The sequence below is a fragment of the Gopherus evgoodei genome, chromosome 6 (assembly GCF_007399415.2).
Source record: "Gopherus evgoodei ecotype Sinaloan lineage chromosome 6, rGopEvg1_v1.p, whole genome shotgun sequence".
Classification (NCBI taxonomy): Eukaryota; Metazoa; Chordata; order Testudines; family Testudinidae; genus Gopherus; species Gopherus evgoodei.
In genome coordinates this window covers 92,119,885-92,147,784 of record NC_044327.1, presented here as the reverse complement: position 1 = coordinate 92,147,784, position 27,900 = coordinate 92,119,885, and the positions used below count along the sequence as shown (strand labels likewise).

Below are 27,900 nucleotides of genomic sequence, written 5' to 3'. Positions count from 1 at the left end.
TGTAAAGGATTTCGCACCCCCAAAACTGCGTGTTTTCACAAAATTTGGGAAGTCTGAACTTTTTTTCCAGTTATTTTTTGCAAAAATCTTTGGTAAAAAATATGCACTATGACTTAACATGCTCCAGGATGACAAGGAGGAGGATCCAAAAACTTTGTGGCCTAGTGAATTAAGCACAGGGCTCAAAGCCACAGCTTCCACCAAGCGATCTCAATAATACTTGGTGCTTTATAAACATTATTTCATTATAAAGCATGTAAATATCATTATCCGTGTTTTACCAATAGGGAAATTGAATAATCCTCCTCATCCTGCAGAGTTTAAATGATCTGACAAAAGTCATCCAGTAAAATAAGTGTCAGAACATGGATTAGAACACAGGATTCCTAAACCTATGCCTGATCTGCTAGATCATGGTGCCCTCAAAGCAAGTCACAAACTCTGAGCCTCAGTTTCCTAATCTGTCAAATGAAGCTAATACATAATACTTTTCTAATTACTTGCCTTTATTATAATTTATTATTTGTATTATGATAGTGCCTAGAATCCCCAGCCAAATTCAGGGCCTCTGTGTGCTAGGTGCTGTACATACACATAATAAGAGATCCTCCCCCTAAAGAGGTTACAATTTAAATAGACAAGACAAAAAAAGGTGGAGAAAAGTAAGTATCAATATCATCCCCATTTTATAGATGAGAAACCGAGGCACAGAGCGACTGAGCAACTTTCCCAAAGTCACACAGTGAATGTGTGACAGAGTCAAAAATTGAACTAATATAATTTCATTCCAATGCCTCAAGTACACGTTAGGATTGGGGACATTTTAAATTCTGTGTTTTCTCAAATTTCACATGTGGTAAATACATTGCAGTCATTTTACAGGTAGGGAAACTATGTGACTTGCCTATTATCTAGTGAAACACTTCTCTACATTTCTAATAGCATTGTCTAGTTAATACTGTCTCAGGAACTGAGATCTAATCTTTAAATGCCAAAATATACCTACCAGTTCTGAAAGTGGATTTGCGACTCGGTAAGCTACATCCTGAATAGTTCACAGCCATGACCCACACACCATAATAGCGATCTGGCTCCAGGTCTTCCAGAATGCAGTAACTCTCCTTCACTGTAACTCTGTATTCTTCCACCAAGGCTAGTACAAACACACACATTCAGGGCATTAGAGAAATGCACACCTGTTAGAAACAATTTGTATGGTTTAGGGTCTCTTATATTGACCAAACAGGAGTCGATCATATCAGGGCTTATATAGAATAGGCATAACATTTGCCACAAAAATATGGTCAAGAAAGAACTAAATGAGTTCTGCAAAGTAAGGCGCTAATGGGACGGTTTATTTGTGGTCATTAGCAGTGCTGGAACTATGGATGCAGCGGCACTCCCTGGCTTGAAGAGGTTTCCACCATATACAGGGCTTGCAGTTTTGTTCAATGGCTTTCAGCACCCACACTGTACAAATTGTTCAAGCGTCACTGATGGGCACCAAATTTAATTGCCAGTTGGCCTTTTATTGCACACTGCATTTGTGGAGATAGCTCAGCACCCCCTTGGCTAATTAACATGGAGGTCTTCTAGCACTTAAACTGCTTGAACTCCTTACCATTCACTCTCAAATAAAATGGCAGAAAAGCAAAGTTAAGATACAAAGGGATTACTAGAGGCAAATGTGCTAAGTTCTTCTTGCAAGGCATTCAGTAGAGATCGTTGAGAAACAGAGGGGCGTTTTTCTGTAGGAAATTTAGACAAAAATGACTTTGTTTGCTTTCCACATAAAATTTTGACTTTTTGGCAATTTATCACAAACCAAAATATTTCCAGTTAAAATGGTGCTGCAGTGCCTCACAGGAGTTGTAGTATGGCTGCTCTCTGGGTGGAAAACATCTCCTCCTCCCCTCTGAGTAAAGGAGTGCATCATAGGAATCCCTGTCAGTGGTGCATCCTGGGAGATACAGTCCAACCAGAGAGCCTGGCCTATAAAGGAGAATGTAAGTATAAAACACTCAGGCCATGTCTACATCTAAAATTTTGCAGCGCTGGTTGTTACAGCTGTATTAGTACAGCTGTATAGGGCCAGCGCTGCAGAGTGGCCACACTTACAGCAACCAGCGCTGCAAGTGGTGTTAGATGTGGCCACACTGCAGCGCTGTTGGGCGGCTTCAAGGGGGGTTCCGGGAACGCGAGAGCAAACCGGGAAAGGAGACCAGCTTCGCCGCGGTTTGCTCTCGCGTTCCCCGAACCACCCTGCAAACCGCAGGGAAGGAGACCTGCTCGCTCGGGGTTCCGGGAACGAGAGAGCAAACCGGGAAAGGAGACCAGCTTCGCCGCGGTTTGCTCTCGCGTTCTCCGAACCACCCTGCAAACCGCAGGGAAGGAGACCTGCTTGTTCGGGGTTCCGGGAACGAGAGAGCAAACCGGGAAAGGAGACCAGCTTCGCCGCGGTTTGCTCTCGCGTTCCCCGAACCACCCTGCAAACCGCAGGGAAGGAGACCTGCTTGCTCGGGGTTCCGGGAACGCGAGAGCAAGCCGGGGAAGGAGACCAGCTTGATTACCAGAGGCTTCCTCCTTCCACGGAGGTCAAGAAAAGCGCTGGTAAGTGTCTACATTGGATTACCAGCGCTGGATCACCAGCGATGGATCCTCTACACCCGAGACAAAACGGGAGTACGGCCAGCGCTGCAAACAGGGAGTTGCAGCGCTGGTGATGCCCTGCAGATGTGTACACCTTCAAAGTTGCAGCGCTGTAACTCCCTCACCAGCGCTGCAACTTTCTGATGTAGACAAGCCCTCAGATTAAAATTCTCATGAGACACTGTGGCACTATTTTGAAAAGAAAAATCTTAGCATTCAGCCAAAATTGAAAACTTTTTCATTGAAGGCATTTGTTTTTTCAATTACATATTGAAATTTTCTCCTAAAAGTAAAGACAAGATGGGTGAGGTAATATCTTTTACTGGACCTTCTGTTGGAGAGAGAGAAAAGCTTTTAACCTACTTTCTGAAGAAGAAGAAAAGCTTGTGTGTGTGTGTCTCTCTCTCTCCAACAGAAGTTGAGCCAATAAAATATATTACCTCACCCATTTTGTGTCTCTAATATCCTGGGACCAACATGGCTACAACACTGCTCCTGAAAGCAGACATTTTATTTGGAAGATTTTGTTTAATTGGAAACCCAATTTTCCACTGAAAAAAAGTTCTGATTAACTCTTAGATCAGCCCTAGTGCTGAGTGCCCTCAGCTCCCATTGAAGTCAAATGGATATCAGAGCACTCAATGCTTTGAGGGACTGGACCCCAAATTTTTTGTAATATGTCAGCTGTAAACAGTTGTGAATCTTGGCTTCATTTCTGTCTTGTGTAACTAAAATCTCTCAGAAAGGAATTTAATTCACTGCACATCTTTAAAAAATGTTTAAGCAACATTCCAATACTTTAAATAATTCTTATTACTAGTCTGTTTTTTTACTGTACAAACTTCTTTATTGCACCTCAAATTCACATATTTAAAAAGTAAAATATTTTTGTGCCATTTTGAAAAATCTGCACCTGCGTGTTGAAATGTTGCATTTTTGCTGAGTTTTTCCTGCTTTGTTACCACCGAACACATTTTTCCAACTTGGGAGCATAAATCCAGACCCCTAAATTCATAAGCAGGCACCTGATTTTCAGAGGTGGAGATCTGTATCTGTCCTTACTATTGTTAATATTAACTCTTCAGGATCAGTCATATTGTGCTCTTCCCCTTTTTATAGCAATAGCCACATTTTTAAGGATCATTTTAGATATAATTTTATTTGAAATGCTGAACTAATGTTGGTGAGATGCAAGTTCAAAAGTCACATACCACTTTGAACTTTGTTCGGTTGAGGCTCCTCCATGCAGTACACCTGGAAGCAATCAATGATGTCTCCTTCACTCACAGTCCAATAGATTGCAATTGATGTGCTTGTAGCAGAGTTTGGTTCCTGAGGTAGCAATTTTGGAGTCTGTGGAACTGGAAGATAGACTTTGGTAGTTATTTATACTGCTTATATTGAACCACATCAACTCCAGTTATGCATGTCATGAGGCAACCAAATGGTTTATTTTCCCTTAACTATGAATACTTGAGATGACAGCCAGTTAAGGATTCATTAAAATAAAAAATAGGGGGACCATTTCAAATGACTGAATAAGGACAATAAGCTTCCTTTCAACTAGCTACAAGCATCCTCTTCAGAGAATGGTAAAGTGGGACCTTCCCCACCAGTCAGGAGTCCGGTCAGCCTTAGGAGTGCCCAGGTCACTAACTTGCTTTTTCCCAATCTAGATATCAATAGATACAGGCTGCCTCTATCTGCCCTTCGGTGATATGGGAACCTGCGTTCCACCATTGAGTTCAGTGATACCTTTAAAACTTAAAGGTATCAGGTATGTACTGCAGTGTAGTAAAATGTCATGGGCATCATCCCTTCCCCTGCCCTTTCCCCATGAGGTCTATTAACCTTAATAGAAGAGAGTGAGTCCACATGCTCAGGCATCTACTACTTTGTAGTGCACTCTGAGGCATAAATTCTGCTGAAGCCTCAAAGTGCCTCTTATAATTTAAGCTGTCAGATCAGAAAGCCCAGCAGGAGGGTTACTATTGTGGGTTGCACTGTATTAGAAAGGGAAACAAGCTGCCTCTTGGGAGAGCCTATTTGTGTGGAACTGGCCTTGCCCTGAACAGAGAGATTATAACAGGACAGCACCTGCTGAACAGGAGACCAACCAAAAAGACAAGAGAAACACTTGTTCATAGGAAATACTACACTAGAGCTAGTTAGTGGGAAGTGGAAACCTACTGAAGAAGGGAGCCAGGTTTCAGAGGCAGGAGTGGATGTACACCACTGCCAGCTATGGGCAGAAATAGTTGATAAGATTCCTTGGAATCTAGGAAAAGTACCTGCCATACCATGAAGAGATGGTACAGTCTGTCAATTCTAGAAGGAGAGGTGACAGCTGAGCAATAGGTCTTTAAAAAAAAGGATGTGAACTATGGGAGAGGCCATTGCTCCCAGAGAAGAACAGACTCTGCTTGGACATGATGCTGAGTGGGCTCTGCCCTCCAGGGCTCAGAACTTAACAGCATGGACAGAGAGAGACTCTTTGGAGTCTCACTAATGTTGAACTGTTCCCTGGATGTCCAGGGGTGTTGTAGTAAGATGAGGCCCTGAAACATAAACCCTTATCAGAGGCCCGGTAGGAGGCCTAAGGCCTGAACTAAAGTAATGGTAAGACTTTGCTAACATAAAGCAAAGATAGGCTGTGAGCCAGAGGCAGGCCCTGCTAATAGAAGCTGGAAAGGAAAGGGCTGATGCTGCAAAAAGAGACATACCTAAAAGGTACTGGACACCAGATATCAGAACATTCGCATACTCGTACACTCCACACAGATAACAAGGAACAAGCTGACCCATCCCAATGACAGGGCCAAAAGGGTAATATGATGGATAGAGTTGTTTTATTTGAAGCAACGTGTACAAGGTGAGAGGCAGCACCTTACTACGTAGAGGGGTTGTACCTTGCTACATAGAGGGGTTGAACCTCAATACGTCAGGAGCGATGTGTAACTTGTTTGTACCTATGTATAAGAATGCATCCGTGGGGCGGTGTCTTTGTCCAGCCTAGGAGGCAGTGGAGAGTCCCACCACTGACTGAACTGAGTCCATTGCTGGGGGCACATATTCATAGTATGTCCTGTAGAGTCTAGAGGGAACTATTACTGTGCTTCGTTTGACAATAAACCTGGCCTAGGTGCCTTTGTACCTTACTAGAGTCTGTGGTCATTGGGAGTTCTCTTGGGGTCTGCTGTGCCAGCGATCTGCAGAGCTGGGGCAGCACACAGAGGGAACACATGCACGCAGCCGATTAATATCAACATTGAACAGAACAGAGCACCACACCAGGAGCATCTGGTGACAGATGTTTTGTGGGGAGATAATCCTTTCAGGGGGCAGACATAGAACTCTGTTTGAGCTCTGCAAGGCTGCCATACTTTGATTTTGAACCCTATATCATCTGACACCTTGTGATCTGATTGGGGGTGTCACAAAGTCCTCTAAGATTTTCACAAACCTCAGACAAGCACCCAAAAGTTTGACTGTTGATCCAAATGGAACAAGCCCTCATGAGATAGTTATTTTTCAGGATTATGAGTCAATGGAAGACAAAATCATATCTCACCATTAAATAGTCTGATTGCACAGAACAAAAACTATACACTGTTTTTTCATTTACTCAGTAAATTTCCATGTTACATGGATTCTATAAAGATCTAAGCAGAAAGCTTTTGCTCTTTTCAGTTATCTTCCGACTAATGATGATGATCGCCTGTGGCATTAACAAAGTAGATGCTGATGCTAGCTGTTTTCCTGTGATTTATACAGAGAGCTACAGTAAGATTACATCTGCCTGTCATTGAAAAAAATCATTCCTTTAGTTGCTAAATGCAAACCAGATTTGGGTTTTTTTTATTGCATCTAGAAGAGCCTGTCTTCTAATAGTGTCCCGTGGAGAAATTATTGTGGGTTTTCAGTAGAGTTGTATGGAAACCAGGATTCCCATTTAATGGGAAATGATGCAATTTTCAAATCTGTTTCTGTTCCAAATTAGAATGAAAACAAAAAATTTCAAAATTTCCCAATGAATTTTTTTGAAAAATTGTTGTTTCAAGTCTATAAAACATTTAGTTTGTATTAAATCAAAATATTTCATTTCAATATCAACTTTATTTTTTATAATATAGAATTAAATTTCAAATTGAAAAGTCATTTCAAAACAAAATATTGATATATTCCCCTCAGAAAAAGTTGAAATGGAATGTACTGACATTAACAAAATGCTTCATGTCGAGGCTTTTTTCCTGAAATAAAATGTAATCAAACCTAGCAAGTTTCCAGGGAAATTTTCTATGTCAATGAAATGGCATTTTCTGATGGAAAAATAATCCATCAAAAAAATTTCTACCAACTCTAGTTTTCAGTGACAAGCTGTAGCATAGATTATTTCATCCCTGGTTCTACCCCCTCTGCTCACAGTAAAACCAAGACGACCCAAACATATAGCATTCCATGGAGCGGTTTTCACAAAGTCAGTATAATGGGGAGAATGGTCAGTTTCCCCCTCCTTTCATAGTATCCCTGGCAGAAAGTGGCAATCAGTGGAAGTGCTGGAGTCAAACAGTAACCTCGTTTAAACAGCAGGGGCTGGTGGCAGGTTTTTATCAGTGACATGTCCTTGACCTTGGAATTCTTCCTGACATATCTGATCACATTCTGGGTATGCTGCAAGGTTTATCTATAAAAGCAGCAAAGAACCCTGTGGCACCTTATAGACTAAAAGACGTGCATCTGAGGAAGTGGGTATTCACCCACGAAAGCTCATGCTCCAAAACGTCTGTTAGTCTATAAGGTGCCACAGGATTCTTTGCTGCTTTTACAGATCCAGACTAACACGGTAACCCCTCTGATACTTGACAAGGTTTATCTAAGGACCCAGGCCTTTATTGAGCGAGTGGATTAAGTGAAGAGACGAATGGGTGAAGGAAAAAGTTACTGGGTGGGAAGCTCTTGGGGAGAATTTTCTGACAGAGTGAAAAGACTCTGAAAAAAAATCTATGTTTGCTATTTTATCAACCATACAGAGAGAGAGAGAGAGTGTGTGAGCATGTGTGTGTGCACGCACACACGTGTGCAGGTGATGAGAGGACTTCAAAGATCAAGATCTGAGGAAATTTCATTTCCGTGTCAGTGCACTGGCAAAGAAGTGGAAGAAGTATGGTCCAGTTGTTCTGGCACCTGGGATGGGAAGAGCCTGGTTCAATTCCCTGTTCTGTCACAGGCTTCCTGTCTGACATTGGGCAAGTCACTTAGCCTCTCTGTGGCTCAGTTCCCCAACTGTAAAATGAGTATAATAGCACTTCCCTACCTCTCAGGGGTGTTGAGAGCAGAGCTGGATGAATATATTTTTCCGCTAGTTGGCTGAAAAAACATCAGAGAAAAAAATTAGCTTTGGATTAACCTGAAACAAAAATTTTCTGGTGATTTGAAAAACTCGAAAATATTTCAGTTTGTTTTCAACTGAAAGAATTTGGTAAATTCAGCATGAATTTGCTAAATTTTCAGTCGACCCGAATGTGTATTTTTTGGCAAACACTCTACTTGCGAAGATAAATAGATAAAGACTGTGAGGCACAGTTACAGATGGTATAGTAATGGGCTTAATATAAGTACTTTAAATAGATAAAATAGAGTGATGCAGCGGAGGTGAGCAATGCAAAAGTCACAGAAGAGACAGCACAAAAAGGAGGATTAGATAGGAAGAGAAAAAGGCTAGACTGCATACGGAGCTAAAGGAGAGAGAGCATTAAAAGGTATGGAGGAAAAGAAAAAAGAGGAAGAGATGATATCTTCTGTTTATATCACAGGTTTAATTTCAAGGGAATGTGGAGAAACAGTGCAGAAGAGCAAGGGAAAAGACTATATGGAGGAAAAAGGGAAGGAGAGAAATATAGGAGGGGGCTAGCTGGGTTATTGGGAACTGGAAATGGGAGCTAGAGCCCCTCCCTCCTAGTTTGTCAGTGCAAATCCAGCCCTGGTTGGATGTGCTGTTTGGCTTTGATTGGACACAGTGGTTAAAGCAGATCTCAGCAACTTTAGGAAACTAACTGGTTTTTAATCCAAGTGTTTGTGGAAAGCAAACACAAAACAAAGGCAAAGCAAATCTGTTCCATCGGTTACTTCCTTGCCATTAGCTGGCAGTCAGAGTGGGAAGGTGGGACTTGCCTGCTGGATTGGAAGGGTCAGTTTATAAACTGAATAATAGCATCAAAGGAAATTTGGTCTAAATCTTTAATAAAAATTGCTAGAGATTTCCTAGTAAGTTACTTTTTTTTAAAGCTACAATGGCATGGGGCTGGGTTGGGATAGGGCCCCAGTACGCAGACCGTCACTTGAATACAGAATTGCCTTGATACATCTAAATACATTTAATTTTCTTATTTCTTGAAACAACATTTAAAAATACGTTTTGAAAAGTTGAAGAGAATGGTTGGCAGGATGCTGACAGAAGGGAAGCTGAGTAGTGGCTTGCTGCAAAGAACTATGCTGATTCTGAGCTGTTAGTTCTCAGAAATCATAAAACTGAAAAGAAAGCTAGTAATGGATGAAGCTGATACACCATGGCCAGTAGACAAACATGGCTTGTTTATTCTCTTAACTTCCATGACTGCTGGTCAGATCTGGATGATCTTCATAGGTAAAATTCACACACACATATGGCACAAAGTGCAACTAAACAGACTTTAATTTAAACTAAACAGGCTTGTGAACTAAGCATGGGCTGGGGAGATGGAATACACCCCATTACCCTCCATAGTCACTGCCCTTGAGAGCGGGCTGGGTCCAGCTACTGTAGCCACTGCTGCTTCATATCCATATGTGGATAAGTTTTCCAGCCACTAGATCCACATAAATACACATCCAGTGGCCTCTTTTCAGTCCACCCCCAACTTTTCTCTCCACTCCAGAGGCCTGCTTCCCCAGCAAGGAGGTGGTTCAGAAGCACACCCTGAATGGCTGCCATATTTGTGACCCCACACACCTGGGCACCATGGGCTTCCTCAGCATGGAGAGTGTTACATAGGCTTTATGTGGATATGAGATTTTCACTTTGGAATGGACAGGTATTGTAAAGAGTGATTAGAATTTAGAATAAACAAGACATTTTAGTGTTTTCTCCTGTGCTACCTTTTCCCCTGCCCAGCAATAAACCAAGCACTTGTGCACAATTAGACTTCATTTCAAATTCAGCTCTGATTGCTAATTACACAGGCTCACAACTCTAAACTTTTTTTTTTCAAAGCACATTCTAATTTTACTTTTCTATAAACTCCAGGGCTTTGCGAAAATGTTTATTTTTCACAGAATGCACCCATAGATTCTTACCAGTGACACATTTTAAGGTATTCTGGTCACTTCTCACTGAACCGTCTGCATAATGGTCAAAAAGTGAAAATGCACTGGGCATTTTTTCTAGTGAGAGAGATTTATCCATTGCAGAAAGTAACCTATTGGGAAGAAAATATATATCCAAATAAATCCCTGTAGTATTACACAGCTTCCAAAGCTCAAAGATGAACAACATGTGACATGCACTGCTCAGAATATTTCCCATGGATTTAAGAGCAACAAGCAAAGAGAAGAGAACTTCCTAACCTTGGACATTAACTAGGGGGTACAATGTTTAAAATTAGTTCAAGGATATCTTAGCAGTAAAGATGAACCCAGTTGAACTACACAAATCTGTACGCTCATGAACTGTGGGAAAGTTTAGATATGAAGTTCACAGTAAGGCCCTCAAGAATATGGGATTTAAACTTATTGACATTGTCCCTTTGTATATTTAAAGGCTACAGAAAATTACATCTATCTACAGGAAGTTGACTTCGGAGACAAAGTAAAGCAGCTGGTGATGAGGAGAAAAAAAGAAAAAGGAAAATGGATTGGACTCAATTAGCCCTTATTTGCTTGGTTCATTATGAAAAACAGCAACATATTTTTAACTCTGAGGCAAAAGCAGCTCCAAGGAAATGAAATAATTCTTTTACAAAGCAGTCAAGCAACTTTATTTGTTTTTACACTGAAGTTGTTAGTTGTTCACAGTTTTAACAGGATATATGTAATAAAAAATAAATTTTCTTTAGAAAGACGTGCAGCATTATATAAACCTTTTACTTAATGTTTTTTAGTAAATCAGATACAATCAATTAAAATAATTTAGTTCATGCACAAAACAAACTAATTTTAATATGTAAGCTAATGCTAGTAAATAACATGCAATAAAAATCCTTGAAAATTATTTTTTGCTTTGCCTACTTTTCAATAATCTTCAATATACAAGTAATTGGACAGATCGCTACGTTAGTATACAATTTTAATGTAGTGGGTGTCCCACAGAGGTCTGTACTGGGACAAGGCTATTCAACATATTCATAAATGATGTGGAAAAAGGGGCAAACAGTGAAGTGGCAAAATTTGCAGAGGATACAAAACTACTCAAGACAGCTAAGTCCTAGGGAGCCTGTGAAGAGCTACAAAAGGATCTCTCAAAACTGGGTCACTGGGCAACAAAATGGCAGATAAAATTCAATGTTGATAAATGCAAAGTAATGCACATTGGAAAACATAATCCCAATTATAGATATAAAATGATGGGGTCTAAATTAATTGTTACCACTCAAGAAAGAGATCTTGGAGTCATTGTGGATAGTTTTCTGAAAACATCCACTCAATATGCAGCCACAGTCAAAAAAGCAAAGGCCAAGACTATAACAGGGTTCAAAAAAGAATTAGATAAGTTCATTGATGGCTATCAGCCAGGATGGGCAGTGATGGTGTCCATGCCCTGTTTTTGCCAGAAGCTGGGAATAAATGACAGGGAATGGATCATTTGATGACACTTGTTCATCCCCTCTGGGGCACCTGGCATTGGCCACTGTCAGAAGACAGGATACTGGGAAAGATGGACTTTTGGTCTGACCCAGTATGGCTGTTCTTATGCCACATGATTTCATAGCACAAATCTCATGAAAAATGAGAAATGTAAAAGGATGTTTTGAGCATCACTTAAAAAAATAACCCCTTACTTACATACAGAAATTTCCAATCCGATATTCCTTATAAAAAAAACTTACTATTTTACAGTATGTCCCTGAATTGGCCATATATGATTTATCTAGGCCCCAATCCAACTGAACACTTTAAGCACATGCATACCTTTAAGCACATGACTAAGTATCATTGACTTCAGTATTGATAAATCATATGGGGCGCATATCGGTACATAACTCCCATTTAAGTCAATAAGTGAAATCCTGGCCCCACTTCAAGAGGAGTTTTGCCATTGACTTCAGTGGGGCCAGGATTTCACTCAATAACAGTGCTGTGCACAAAAGGGCTGCGCGTTCAGGCTTTATGAATAATAGTAAGAGATAATGTGCAGATTTTAGCAGATAGCAAATGATTTTAAGATTAAATTTTCTCTCATCAGGATGAGTCCCACTAAATGGAACCCTCAGTGGCAAATCAGATAGGGAATAAGGATTTGATTATGGGTTTGGGGGTTTTGTTGGTGTGTGTGTTTGGGGAGGGAGGGAGGATACAAACACAGATGAAATAGCAGTCAAATTCAAACTTCACTAGAGCTGCAACCATTTATACTAGCTCTGAATTTATCCCAGCAGTTCCACCCATATAAGTGACATGTTGGATGATTTTCATTAAGATTTCATCTCATATGGAAATTACACCAGTAAAATACGAACACTTCAAACCAGGGTATTTAAGACAGAAATCTAAGCATCATCAGAATGCTCTTATATAATTACAAGCAGCAGCTATTTAAGAATGGCTATGCAGAATATTCCAAGTGATCTGACATTTTAAAAAAAGCTATATTTATTATTATTTAAATTATGAATTATAAAACACATGCAAAACCCTTCAAAAGCTGTCAGCTACAGTAACAAGTGTAAGATTTCTTTCCAGACTATTATTTGTGGTGTTTTTAAAAGCAGATATTTATACTGGAAGCATGCTTTCAATAAAGCTAGAAAGTATTAAATAAAACAGCCAAACATGCTACTCCTAATATTCACTACAATGCACCTAAACCACATTTCATATACCTTTTATTCATTTCTTTAGATAACTAATAGAAAAAGGGGAAAAGAATGTATTAACAATAAAAAACAGAAGTCAACATAATATTAAAGCAAGTAATTTCAAGACCGAGTCTGCTCTTTTCTGTTGATGTAAATAAGCACCACTTCATGAACTTCATTGGAAATTTTCCCATAAGCACAAGCAGAGAATTTAGGTCTCCAAGTATTTTCCCCTCTTTAAGGCCATGAATGAATCAGCATGGTACCTAAGCACCTGCCTAGCTTTAAGCACGATTAGTCGGTTTTCATTACTGGTGCTTCACTTGAAGCACAAGCCTTAATTACTTTGCTGAAACAAATCATAAGTTATGTTCACAGCAGGAGATATAATTTCTACATTAAAACATTAGGGTCCAAATTCCAAGACCAAAATTGCCTCCACATTGCTGACCCTTAAAAGCTCCATGACCTTTACACCAGTTGAGCTGGGAATACTCCCATGTCATGGGAATCTTCAGCTGTCTCTTTAGCAGCACAAAGATGACACAGAACAGATCAGGATTAACCCTCCATTCCTTATAGAAAGGGCCAGAGGATCTCAGCATCGCCAGCCTCAAGAGATCAAAAATCAGGAGTTAAAGACCCCCAAAATTAGGAGATTGTCCCTCCAAATCATGCCTTTTTCAAATAAAAAAAGAGACTATTTTGTGAGGGCTTTTTTGTCTCACTTACATGTCTGCCCAGCCCCTGCCCAGCAATTAATTCTGCCTCATCCAGCCCCTAACCCCATCAGCTTTGCCCCCAGCCCTCACCAGTTCAGCCCCTCCAAGTTCACTTCCCCCAGCTCTGAAGCCCTCAGCTTTCCCCCCATCTCAGTTCAGCCTCCCCAACCCCCATCCTCATAGTCCTACTCCACAGCTACATCTCTGCTCCTCCTAAGCTTCCTCGCACCCCTTCCCAGGTCGAGGGCAACTGCAGTGGGTCCCTTATCCCCCTTCCAGGCCAGGGGAGAAGCACTTGGGGCTGTTCACAGGAGGAGGGAATGGAGTCACCCTGAGCTGCTGCACTCGTTGGGCATATCTACACAGCAAAGACAAACCCGCAGCTGGCCTGTGCCAGCCAGCTCAGGCTCATGGCACTCGGGCTGCGGGGCTATTTCATTGCTGTGTAGACTTCTGGACTTGGGTTGGAGCCCAAATACTGGAGCCCTCCCGCCCTGCAGGATGCTAGAGCCTGGTTTGCAGTTCAAGTCCAGAAGTCTATACAGCCATGAAACAGCCCCGCAGCTCGAGTTAGCTGGCATGGGCCAGTCATGGGTTTTTCCTTGCCATGTAGATTTACCCTTAAGCTTCCTCCCCGTCTGCTATGAGAATGGCTCCAGGATGTTGTGGGGAGGACAGGGGAGGGGAGGAGAGGGCTCTGCCTGTAGCAGATGACTGGTGATTCTTCCTTGGGGGCAGACAAGTGAGGCCAGCAACTACTCAGGGAGCGCCAATTCACTAGAGGGCTGGAGCCTCTTGCATTATTGAGAGACTGGGTCCAACCCCAGCCAAATTCATGTAAGTTGCAGAAAAGCCACTAGAGTTGGCAGTACCGGGATCTTTAACAACCACACATAGTTAGGGACCCATTTTTACATCTGAACTGTGACATGGCATATCTAGTGGCACATATCCCCAGATATTGTGATGGGCATTGAGTCAGTACTGACACAGAGGGGGAAGTGCTACTCACTGAGTCACTGATAATTCTTGCAGCAACTGTGCATTCCTATGGGCATAGATTTTGGCCAGTGATTCCTGCATCTAACCCACAAACCATTTAGAGACTGTAAGTAATGGAGAATTTACCACAACCCTTGGTAATCTGTTCCAATGGTTAGTTATCCTGACTGTTAAAAATTTGAGTCTTTTTTCCCCCGATTTGGACTCTTCCAACTTCAATTACCATTTACTTCCAATTTCTTGTTACACCACCCTTTGATATAATTAAGAATCCTCTCATAACAGATATCTTCTCTCTGCTTCTTATAGACTGTGACGGAGTCATTTCCTAAAATGCTCTTTAATAGGCTAAATAGACTGAGTTCCTTTAGTGTCTCACTGTGAGGCACGTTTTCCACATGACAGATCATTCTTTGACCTTTTTTCTGAACCTTCACATGACCCAGCAGTTCCAGACTGGTGTATCTGAGGTTTCAGAATTAATTTACCTCAGAACACAAAGTAGGTCTGAGCATATTATATCAAATGCCATATGTGACTAATATCATTAAGGTTTCTGTTATGAATGTAACTCATACTTACATTTAGGAAAACAACATCATCAAGTTCTTCAGTTTCCGTTACAGTTGTCTCTAAGGTTTCCTTCACCTCAACAATACTTTGCTGAAAGTTAACCATCTGGTCATACAAGTATTCCATTTTCATCTTCTTCAATTCCTCAAAGTTCTGGGACATCTCATCATACTGGGCTATCACTTTCTTAACCATCTCTTCATTTTGGTCTTCTAAAAACTGCTCATTTTTTTTATTGTTTTCCTGGAAAATAAAACATGAAAATCTGAGAAGTCAAACTACATCAGTGAATGAATGTACCTAAAACTCTCTAAATTATGTAAAAACCAACTATTAGTCAGGCGACCTTTGGCATCCTTACAAAAAGACGCATGTAATTATCTAAGCAAGTTCACATATAAGAAATATTATTAGGTAAATACTTTAAAAACAATGGCCAACATTTTCAAACCTGAGTGCCTAAAGTTAAGGTTTCTGTAGTTAGGTACTTAAATAAGAAGCCTTATTTTCAAAGCAGCTGAACTTTCAAATTTCCTATTGAAATCAATGTATGCTTCAAGTGCTAAGCACCTCTGGGCATCAGACCACTCATTTAGATGCCTGAACATGAATTTAAGTGCCTAACTTTAGGTATCCAACATTTGAAAGTGTTGATCCATGTAAAAGTTTAAAAATTAAACGAAACAGATTGAAAGTGCTATCACAATAGCCCACATAGTGGTCACTGTGCAGCAGCTCTGTATAGTAAAGCAACTATATATTATTCTGTTAATCACTCATAGTAAGGAAACTTTGTTTAAGGACTAGTGAAACAGACAATTCCTGTGAAAATGATAACATGAAACTACAAAACAGTATAAAATATTCTTAAAAGACTGCCAATATTGAAGGAGGAAAGAAAACAGAAGTAGTGTAGATATTAGACTTACCTCAATAGATTTAAACAGGATTTCTATTTCACTAACCAACTCCTCAAACTTCACTGACCTTTGCTGTAACTCTCCTAGAAATTCGTCTAATTGATCCTGAAATAAAAAAGTGGCAGCAATTTTCTAAATATGATGCTTGGGAAATACTGCTTTATAAAGCTTTCACATAAAATATATATGTAATGTTTCACCTCTAGATATTATTGGAACTATTGTTAAAATTAACTTAATAGCTTCAACATGACTAGAAAGGCAAACACAGGAATAGTGGTTGGAAAAGGTACAATACCAACTTCAAAGAAGAAATAACAATTGATCCTTCAAGGTGCTTATGTGAGGTGTTTCACACCCTCAATTCTCACCGGCTGTGCGGGAATTTGAGGGCACTCAGCACTGCACAGGAATGCTCCAGAGACTGCAGGATCAGGCCCACAGCGAGAAAAGTAATTGTTACAGGCTAGCCTATGCAATAAAGTATCTAGGGAACTAAACATAAATATAGATGTTCCTGAGGTTCACTTTTAAATATTTTAAATAAATATACACAATTTAAACTACGTATGTTTTGTTGTGCACTGAAGGTCTGAACTTGCATTCCGTTTGCACCCAAAACTCTCATCAAAGTCACTGGTTGTGTTAGGTGTGCAAGCAATAGGCAATAAAGCTCTAGAAACAATAAAGACAACATTGACCAGATATTATAATAATAATAGAGCTGTCTCTCTATGCACCAGTCCTTGACCTTCCTTGAGAGAGCTGGCCATCTGCTCATATGCAATTTATATTTCATAAGTGCACTTGGTTTTAATCAATTTGTATACTTCTGAATGGAAGGTTAGAGGAAGGTTGGTAGCAGCTTCCTACAGTCTGGCAAACTTCCACATCCAAAACGTGTTTGAAAAAATACCACGTGACCTCTGAATCATAAATATCATATTCTATTGTAAAATTTAATGTTAAATTGATAAATATTTAGGATTGATCACTTTGAGATCCCAGTGTGAAATTTTGTTTGTGAAGATAATGGCTCTGTCAGTTTTTATAGGTTAACAGCTCATTTCACTTAACATGAATTTCTGCTCTAATGCCAAAAGCTGAGAAGGTGAGCATTGTGTTGTCTTCTTATTTCCTTAGCAATTACAACTGTGAGTAGCAAGAACTACACATAGACAATCTAAGAGTAAAATGAGCTTTGGCTGGTAGAAATCACATGAAGTCAGACATGTGTTGTGGCCAGATTTAATTACTGACTGTATCTCCAAGTTCCACAGCCAGGGAATTACATCAGGGGACATATCTATCTCTGGAATAACTCCACTGACTTCAGTGCAACTACACCAGGGAAGACTTCAGACCTGTGACTTTATTAGTGACATTTTGGCAGCTGATCATAATTCACAGCCAAAGCAGGAACTGCCACAGATAAAAAGTGATAAAATGTGGTACATGCACAGACCAGAGAAAAAGAAAAATTAACAGTTGCAAAATTTTGTAAATATTTATATTTGAGGGCGGTATTTCATCATCTTACAATAATTTTTTATTCTTACTTTTGAATTAGCATTATAATATACTTGTGCAATAGAACACATGCCAGAGATCCACTTTTAGGCCAAATTCAAGGGTGAAGATGTATACATTTAATGTTAGCAAACCATCCTGGTTTTAACAGTCAGTAAGAGAGTGAAAGTAACTTACATGTAAAGAGGCCAGAATGAGATGAAAAAAGGTGCAAGTTAAAGGTGAAATCAACAGGGAATTTTTCTTAAAAACTGATGCACATGGCTCAGAATTTTTAATAAATTTCCAATTGCAAAATGACTGTGCACAATCCAGAAAACACAGCATGACTTTTGGATGCTGGATTCAGATTGCACAGCTGGTGACTAGAAAAGGAATACCTTTGGACTGGTAAACTGAGCAATTTTGATATGGAATAAATGAGAACATAAAGATTAGACCTCATAATACCATTTTTACAGTCACTTTTCAGATCCGAACTTCAATTAAACATAGACAAGTTTCTAGAGAAGTGAAAAGTGTTTTCACAAGTATTTATATTGCAGGAGTATTTGGACGCATTCATTATACATAGTATATTAATGAATGTATACCTATCATAATACTAAATTGTAACACTGGCAAGAATAGGCTTGCTAGAATTATGGATGAGGGAATTTTAATTTCATACCCTTATTTTTGAGTTTGTTTCAACCTTTTATATTGGATAGATCTGACAATTGCTATGATAGAGGCTGGATGCAAATTTTTTTGAAACATCAACAGTGGTGTACATTTAGGCTCCATATCAGGCACTTCTTCCCTCCTCCCCCCCGAAGACAATAAGAGCTTGTCTGCACTACCACTACAACCAAATGAAGGAACTGATTATAAAACATGAGTCTAATGTATAGTGAAAGTTAAGATTTTAACCATGTTTTGTAACCAGGCTAAAGCCTTTGTCTGACCTTTGTACTTAAACTGGACTGCTAACAATCTTGTGACAATGTTGGTGCAAGCATAGAGAGGTTACTCTACAATGTCAAAGTGAAATGAACCAGTGTTACTAAAGTTACGCTTCTCTGCATGCCAAAAAAAGCCACCTATATTAAGGATGATGCTATAACTAGGAAAGCTTAGTAAGACCTGGTATGTAAACAAGATCACACCAAAAAAAATGAATAGATCAAAATCGCCAGTTTGGCAAGTTCATGACTGCAAGGCCACCTTAATTACAATATATTCTTCCTTCTAGTTCCATATTCTAAAAGAGACCTTGTATTGCCCTGCTCTAACTAACCTGATAGTCATCTTGGTACTGGTATTTGCTGGCCCAGCTCTCCTGCAGATTTTTAGGAATTTTTTGCATTATTTATTTTATAGATCTTGTAATATGTGGTCTTGCTACACAAATTAAATGAACCATGCTGGCCTGCAATGCTGTTAAATCAAACACATTTCAATATTTTCTATTTCCATCCTCTCATGGGAGAGATTCTCTGCAATAGCCCAAAATTCAGCCAAAATAAACATTTGCATCTTACTTTGCAACATTTTTAAAAAGTCACCAAACTTTGGCTGTCTTCCAAAGACCCTTCACCAAGAACTTCCTGCTGCCCACCCCAGGTATGTAGCCCTGGTGACCTATGACAAAAGCTTTCCAGCCAAATGGACCTTCCACAGTGGAGCATCAGACCATTCTGGTTCTAACAGATTAATAACTCATACCTTCCACTGGATTGGGAGCCAGTGCTGCTCATGGAGCACAAGGGTAATGTGCTCATGTTGGCCCAACCCAAGAGATGAGCACTGCATATATGTTCAGCACTAGGCTGAAACTTCTGAATGATGCTGCAAGTGTAGCTGAAGGTAGCACTGCCCAAACTTTTTACTAAGGTAATCCACCCACAACATTGTATCTTTTTTTTGCAACCCACACAGGGTCCACATAGGGGGAGGAAGGGGCAGAATCATAATCCAGCATCCTCCTCTGCTACCACCTTCTCTTCCTTGTCCTGTGAAGGGGCCACTGACTATCCTCAGAAGTTTCCTCCCACCCTCCACTCCAGCATCACAACCCTAATCCTGGCCCAGGGCAGAAGAGAGGCTGGGGGTGGGCAGGAGGGGAAAGGATACCAACCCCACTCCATACCCCACAATGGCTGCTCCTGTTCTGCAGGGCTGGGCCCAGCTCCCCACTCTGTGACCCTCACGTGACCAGGGTCACAGCACCTCTCAAGGTTTGGCCTTTGAGAGTAGGGAGCCAGGCCCAGTCCCATGGAACAGGAGCTGCTGCAGTGGGGTAAATGTGAGGTGTGCTTACTCTCCAACTCCCCCTCGTCCCCAGGGCCTCACTCCATGACCCATCTACAACCTTTCCATGACCTATTCCATGACCCACCATACAGGAAACACTGGTATAAAGAAAGTGCATTGTAATAATCCAGGCCAAGGATGACTAAAGCATTGACAACTATGGCAAAAGGAAAAGTTCCTGTCAATAGACAGTATATATAGAAACTGAAAACCAAAATACTTGCATTCTTTCTGCTGAATCTGGAGCAGTCTCCAACTAATAATTTACAATCCCAAATTCGGGCTAAGGTTAAAGATGAAAGATTCATATTTTAAACTACATAGTCAATCAAGTAATCATTTATCAAGTTTAATTATGAAAATGTTAACATAGATGCTTACCTTCATATCCATTACAGCAGTGTCCAGTGTTGTCACATCATGGCCTTCATGCTCCCCAAAAAGCTTGTCAATAGCAGAAATTGGGCACCTGCACTGGCAGCAATAAGTATCAACATGGGCCTTCTTAATTTCTTTTTGTTGACTCTCACTTTCAGATATGTCGAGTGATGATTTTTCAGAATTCATCACCACAAAGCCTGAATCCTCATGTTCAATGGGTATCTCTTGCTCTGTCTCATTTACAGATTCATAACTATAGCTAATCTGCTCAAACGATTCCCTGTCTTCAAACAATAAATCTTCATGTGCCAATTCAGAGGATATTTCATCTTGCAAAAGTTCTTCTTGGGTAATCACTTCATAATCCATTGAGTCAGCAAGATGTTCATCAGTCTCCAAGCACTGCTCCTCTCTTGTTGAATCTGATGGAAGGTTATCAAAATCACGTCTAAAAGGCTGTATGTTTAAATCACCTGATGCCTTATCAAACTTTACTCCAGGTTCTGGAAGGCCAGTCTTAACTACTTCTAGGTTATGCTTTCCTATATTGTTGGCAATGTTTTCTCTGACTCTGTTTTCATTTGTCTGCTCATCTGTATCAAATAGATATTTTTCCCCGTTCACACTTTCAAAATGATCATGGTCTAAATCATATGCCTCTTTTGTCATGGGTTGAAGGTGATTATTCAAATATGAAATTAATTGCTCTGGTTTCTGAGGAGTACGAACATATTGATTGCTTTCACTTTCATCAACAGGTGTTCTTCCATGAGGCATGTAATTATCCATTTTATTAACTGTTGCTATTTCATGTTCATCTTTCTGCTCATCTGTTCGAGGAGTTATTGTCTTTGATTTATCTTGCACAGATGCTTCTTTTTGATTAGCAATTACCTCAGAATCAAGTACTTGACTGGACTCTTCATGACTCATTTGCTCTGACAATTCCTCGTGTGTTGCTGCAGGTGCATTTTCTTCTTCTTGTTGACTAGTGGGATCATTTCTTGCATCTGAAACATTAAGCTTGCTTCCAAAAGGAACTGCCTGAGTTGGTTGACAAATTGTTACTTTAATATAAGTAATAAACGGGATTCTCTCTCCCATCACAATTTCCCCTTCTGACAAGACCTGGGTTTTGGTGGATTCTTCAGATAAAATATGAACAGATTGCTGCTCCTTTTCAATTACCTCATAAAAATCCTTATGTTTGTCTCCTGAAACCCTCAGTTGGCCTGACAGGTCTTTATTAATAGACTGAGCTTTTGAAACTTGATCTTTTTGAGACCCAGCTACGTTACAAGGAATATCATCTTTAAGAATGTATTTTTCAAAATATATTCCAGTTTCATCGTCGGTGTCAGAATTTCTAGGAAAAGATGCATCAGAATTCCCACTCTCTTCATCAGAAGGAGGCTCATTTTCACCTTTTGCATTTTCTCCCACTGCTTCTGCATAGAGGTCCTTGTATAAAAATGCCAGTGCAGGTGGCTCCTCTAGAAGTTCTGGGTTAATTGCGCTGACTGATGTGGGAAACAACATAGACCGTTCTAACACTCCTTCTTCTGTATCAAATAAGGGTGTGCCTGCTAACTTCTGTTCATCTTCTATATTTATCACTTTTGTACTACAGTCAATTGATTTTTGCATAGTCAAAAATTTCTGAGCATCTGCATGAGACTGCATCTTGCTTTCTTGTTCTATCATTCCATAAAAGGCTTCATCTAAGTCATTATCTAGTAAAGTAAATTCATCTTCTGAAGTATTAACATCAGAATTTCCAGTTGAAGAGATGGTTTCTTCTGTATGTTTCTTAGGGTTTGTCATTACAGCATCAAAGGAAGATAGTTCAGTGGGGGATTTGTCATCAATCAAAGTATACTTTTCAAAATAATCCATCTCAATGGTACTCTCGTTAGGATTCAAAACTTCGCCACTTTTATTTTCTGACACAGTGGAAATTTCCTCCTCTGTTTCTACAATTTCCTGAGCATCTACTTCAACAAGTTCTTTTTGTTCCATATCTTTAACTCCAGTGTCATCTGTCACTGAGTTTTCTGAAATTTCTGTAGCTGTTCCATATGCTGATGCTTCATGGTCACCACAATCAAACAGTTTTGTTTTAATGAGAGTATTTGTTTCTAAGTATTCTAGTTTATCTGGCATGTGTTTGCTTTCTTCTTCATCCACTGAAGAAATGAGTGGGACAGCATGAATGTTCAATATCTCATAGCCTTCTGAAATGATATTAAACATATCTTTTTGTTCATCAGGTTCTGGAGTATATTTGGATTCTTCTGCAGAGTTCACATGTTCTGTTAATTTCTCTTCTCTTGGTAGATAATGTTCAGGCTCTTTTGACCCTGCTTCTACATTTGAAAAATGCTGTATTTCTTCTGCTGTTGAAAGATCTCCAGTGCTAGTTACTGTTACATTATTTACAGTTTTATCTGAGACTGGATTACCTGGTAGTGAGGAGTATAAATTATGTGTGTGGGTTTCATTAATGGACTCTGATAGGAGATTACGGGAAGCTTCATTTGAAACAAAATCAGATACCATTGTCATGTCTGATTTATTCTCATTAGTACTTTGGGCTGTATGTGCTGTCTGAAGTCTACCTGGAAATTGTTTTGATTCAAAGTATTCAGCTTCATTTGGAAAAGACTGAATTTCTTGCTTCTCTCCTTTGTTATTATTTGTAGGATTAGCTGAGCCAGTTTTTGACTTTTCTGACAACCAAGCAGTTTCCTCAAAAGCATAGGCTTGAATTTCTAGATTCTCTGTTTCATTAAAAGGCCTAACTAAGGTTGTTTTTAACTGTGTTGATGGGAAACTGTCTACTTCAGCTGAATAAGACTGATTTTCTTGCATCATGGTTTCATCAACAAAGTCTGATGAAACAGCCATTGATTGTTCAGGTGACGTATATTCTGTGTCAGGCAAAGAAGAATCAATATCATACTTCTCTTCTTCATTAATAGAACCAGCTGAAAAGTTCAACACTTCTGAAACCAAGTCTGGCACTTCATGTGCATCAGGTTGTATTTCTTGCTTATCACTTTCAGCAATGAAGATGGGAGAAGGAGCTGTTAACTGTGCTGACAGCAAGTATTGTGTGCCCAGTGAATAAGCTTGAAGTTCTTGCCCATCTCTGTCATCAGTATGCATTAGTGGCATAGTGACTAACTGTTCAGACATCAGGTTTTCGATTTTAGGTGAATGTAGCTGAATTTCTCGCATCTCCGCTTCATCAGTGTCATATGATGAAGCTAAAGAGTGAGACTTTGATTTTGCAGGCTTGGGTCTATATGGCTGAATGTCTTGCTTTTCTTCATCATCAATGGAATGTGACAAAACTAAGTGTTTAGGCACAGATTGTGCAGTTACAGGTGAAGAAGATTGAATTTCTTGGGGAATTACTTCATCAACTGAATAATGTGAAAGTGAATGTTCAGGCTCCAGTCCTGCAGGTACATGTGAATAACATTGACTTTCTCGGATTTCTGTATCTCCAATAGGATATGATAAAATTAAATGACCAGATTCCAATTGTGGAGTTGTGGGTGAATAATGCTCAATTTCTTCACTCCCTGTTTCAGATAAAACTAGATGTTCAGACTCGAATTGTGCAGGTACAAGTAAATACGGCTGAATTTCTTCATTCTCTGCTTCTTCTATGGAATGTGATAAAATTCGATGTTCGCACTCCAATTGTGCAGCTTGTTTCTCTGCTTCATTGCTGGAATATGACAAATCTGAAAGCTCAGACTCTGGTTCTGCAGTTACTTGTGAATAATATTGACTTTGTGTTTCTGTTTCATCAACAGGATATGATAAATCTACATTTTCAAACTCCAGTTGTTCAACTGCAGGTGAATAAGACTCTTGCTCTTCTGCTTCTTCAATGGAATAGAATAGATCTGAATGTTCAGACTCTGACTGAGCAATTATGGGAGTGTTTGGCTGGATATTTTCCTGGTCTGAATGTTCAGACTCCAATTGCTCTGTTTCTTGTTTTTCTGTTTCACAAGTAGAGTATGATATATCTGGTTGTTCAGATTCCAGTTGTGCAATTACAGGCGAATAAGGATGAATTTCTTGCTTTCCTGCTTCCTCGATGGAATATGATATATCTGGATGTTCACATTCGGATTGTGCAGTTATAGGTGGATAAGGTTTAATATCACGCTTTTTTATTTCAGATAAAACTGAATGTTCAGGCTCCAACTGTGTAGTCACAGGTGAATAAAACTGAATTTCTTGCTTCTGTGTTTCCTCACCAGTATGTGATGAACTAGAACGTTCAGAGACAGATTCTGTAGATATAGGCACATAAGGTTGAGTTGCTTGCCCCTCTGGTTCATTAATACAATCTGTTGAAATGGTCTTTGTGGCCAAAAATGAATTAGGCTGAATTTCCTGGTTCTCTCCTTCATCAATAAGAGATGGTATAATGGACAGTGGCTGTTCTGAGATTACATTTGTAGTCTCAGAAGGAAAGGGCTGTATTTCGTCTCTCTCTGCTATATCCATAAGATCTGATGGCTCAGATATTGACCATTCGGATATTGATGTTACGGGCATGGGTGAACTTGTGTGGATTTCCTGTTTCCCTTCTTCCTCAGTAAGGTATGACGAAAAAGACAGTGACTGCTCTGATGTCTCATGTACAGTCTCAGCTGGAGAAGACTGTGTCTCTTTTCTCTCTTCTTTATCATTTGAAAAACTGCTAGATTCAATATTCATTTTGATATGTTTTATATTATGAAGTGAACCATCATCCCTATCAGTGCAATTCTTTTCAAGATGCACCAAAGAAGGTGAGGAAAGGCTTTGATTTAAGAATCCTTTGTGCTGTTGTTTCTGCTTCCTTTTTATATTTGATGGCACAGCTGGATCTTTACTACCCTTCTTTTGGAAAAATTTTGGCGTTTCTTCTCCTGAAATTGAATTGAACTTCTGGATTTTAGCTCTTACAGCTCCATTAAGGGCTGGCCTTCCTTTTTTCAGTTTATTTTCTTTACCCATGGACTTTGAGGCAATTGAAGCATGTGACACTGGTTCCCCTGTAATGTCTACCAAATCTTCTTTATCTTTTGAAGTTTCTGCATCCATAGCTTGTGTTTCCAGTTGAGCAGCATTTAACTTAGCATCCTGCACTTTTGTGGGAGCATCTCTTAATTCTTGCATCTGCATTCCGGACAAGTCACTCTTTTTGCTGCCCTGACCTCTCTTCAAGTCTGATGTCCTATCTGATGATTTACACATCCTTTTCCGGACAGTCTTACCTTCATCCATGAGAAAGATAACTTTCCCTGGGGGAGAATCTACAGATGAACTTTCAACACTACAAAGATCAGAAGTAGCACTTGCTTCTGAGGCCCAAGGAGTGGAACATCTGCTTGAGCTGGTTTCCCATGTTATTCCACTATCTTCACTTTGAACTGTTACCACAGAAAAGGAAGGGTCGGACATGATGCATTGTAGCTTGGGTTTCACATCTTCATTATGGATAATCTCCTTTAAACTACAATAATAAATAAAAGTATGGTAGGATCATTATAAAAAATCAATTACAGTAAAATCAAACATACCTAAATCTGAAAAACGGTTTTTCTTAAGTACTGTAACAAATATAGGCATAAATAATGTAACATTTTGTCTGACAAATATACTGTTGGCATTGATAATGTCGTATGTTGTAAGATTGTATAAAAACACTAAGGACTTCAAATTTTCTCTCACTTATGCTAGCGTGAAGTCAGAGTCTGGCTTTAAAACTTAAAGGAAGCTTAATGTTTTGCAAAAATCTAAACATGAAATAAATCAGCAATATCACTAAAGATCTAAGGCCTGATTCTCCAATGCCTGATACCTTGTGGAGTCATTTAAACCTCTACTATGTTGGTGTAAATGCTGACATACTGATTTGGTAGCATTTTGCACCTACTTTGCACAGATATAAATGACTAATTCAAAGTACAAGGCAGTGGAGATTCAGGCCCATAGTTTATTACAACATCTTAGTTCTCTTCATCTTCCAACTTAATGAACTTTAATTTACTAATTTAGGTCAATTCTGTGTATCAGGGTGTTACAAATAATAAAAATATTCCTCTAAAATCATGAGTTTATCTGAGTAAGTCCTCCAACATACCAATAAATGGTTAACCATGATTTTAAAAAGAAACTTTTAAAATATTTATGGTACATAAAATTCCAATAGCTATCATTTCTATCAGTGATTTAAGTATATTGTTTCTGGAAAAACCTACAGAACAATTTACCTCTCCAGCTTTATAAACTACAGCAGCAAAAAATGTTAAAATGATTAAATAATTAAGGATGAAGTCACAAACTTATTTCAGTAAAGACATTGAATAGTAATATGCAGAAAATAGAAAAGACTACCAGCAAATGTTCAACCCTCTACATTTCTTCAATACCCAATACCTTAAAAACTTCCATCAAGCAAGGCAAACCACAGAGACGGCAGAAGATGTCCTCCATTAGCCACCTTGCTATGGAAAAGGCCTTAAAAAGCCTGTAACCTACCTAGCAACTGTCTGAAGGAAAACTGCCAGTGTCACCAGCCCCATCTGATTGAGTACAAAGAAGAGCTCGGAAGAAGAGCTCCGTGTAGCTCAAAAGCTTATCTCTCTCACTAACAGAAGTTGGTCCAATAAAAGATAACACACGCACTGAAGCAACTATGAACTCTCAAAGCCTACTTCATGGGATGAGGCAAACTTGCAGCTGAAACATTCTAGTTCCACTGAATATAGAGGGAGATAGTCATGCTTTGAACTACCTTTATCTGGCTAATATAATGTAATTACACAGATAGGAATAACGAGCTAACCTGTGATATACGAGACTCCAGGATCAGAGCCAGGTGGAACTCATTGTCTTAGTGGACACAAGGAGGAGGCTGAGCAGCACTGAGTTTGTTTACAGATGGCAAGTAGAGATTAGAGAAAAAGGATAAACTACAGCCACATTGACTTAAAAAACACCCTCCAACATATGGTAGAAGACAGACATGTTAAAGCACAAGGAGAAAAGAAAATTCATCAAAGAAGTACAATGGTCTACAGCAGGGGTCGGCAACCTTTCAGATGCGGTGTGCCGAGTCTTAATTTATTCACTGTAATTTAAGGTTTCGCGTGCCAGTAATACATTTTAATGTTTTTAGAAGGTCTCTTTCTATAAGTCTGTAATATATAACTAAACTATTGTTGTATGTAAATTAAATAAGGTTTTTAAAATGTTTGAGAAGCTTCATTTAAAATTAAATTAAAATGCAGAGCCCCCCAGACTAGTGGCCAGGATCCAGACAGCATGAGTGCCACTGAAAATCAGCTCATGTGCCTATCCCTGGTCTACAGAAAACCTTAAACTCCAAAAACTAGAAGCATACAGCCCCCACTCCCCTTGTTCAAAAGTACCCAGCAAAAACAGTTGTGTGTCATGCCTGTCACCAAATAGAGCACATTCCAGGCAGAACTGATCAAAGCATGACATTTCTGTTTCACAGCAACTTTTGAGGTTTTGAAATTTGTTTTCAATACACACTGGAAAGGAAAACACTTTCAAACACATTTGTGAAAATGGAAGAGCTTGTTTTATAAATGTCACTGATTTATTTACATCATAAAGGTGTGTAAATGAAGTTGGGGGTGGAGACACTCATTGGCTAAACGGGGGAAGGGGATTGTTGCAGTAAGAGGAGGGGAGTGGGTGGAGAAAGAGCAAATCTGCCTGGGAGGGAGATGGAAA

At 39.5% G+C, this 27,900-nt stretch overlaps 1 protein-coding gene across 1 annotated transcript in view; it reads right to left on the bottom strand.

Moving 5' to 3' along the window:
• The window catches only part of LOC115653835 (cardiomyopathy-associated protein 5-like), a 62,257-nt gene that overhangs the window by 24,497 nt on the left and 9,860 nt on the right, over positions 1 to 27,900 (bottom strand). The window contains exons 2-8 of the mRNA XM_030567526.1: positions 20,122 to 25,648; positions 15,925 to 16,020; positions 15,005 to 15,238; positions 12,723 to 12,745; positions 9,982 to 10,103; positions 3,861 to 4,010; positions 1,007 to 1,153 (exon numbers count right to left, since the gene is read on the bottom strand). Of these exons, the coding sequence (XP_030423386.1) occupies positions 1,007 to 1,153; positions 3,861 to 4,010; positions 9,982 to 10,103; positions 12,723 to 12,745; positions 15,005 to 15,238; positions 15,925 to 16,020; positions 20,122 to 25,648 (6,299 nt within the window). The remainder of the gene's footprint in view (positions 1 to 1,006; positions 1,154 to 3,860; positions 4,011 to 9,981; positions 10,104 to 12,722; positions 12,746 to 15,004; positions 15,239 to 15,924; positions 16,021 to 20,121; positions 25,649 to 27,900) is intronic.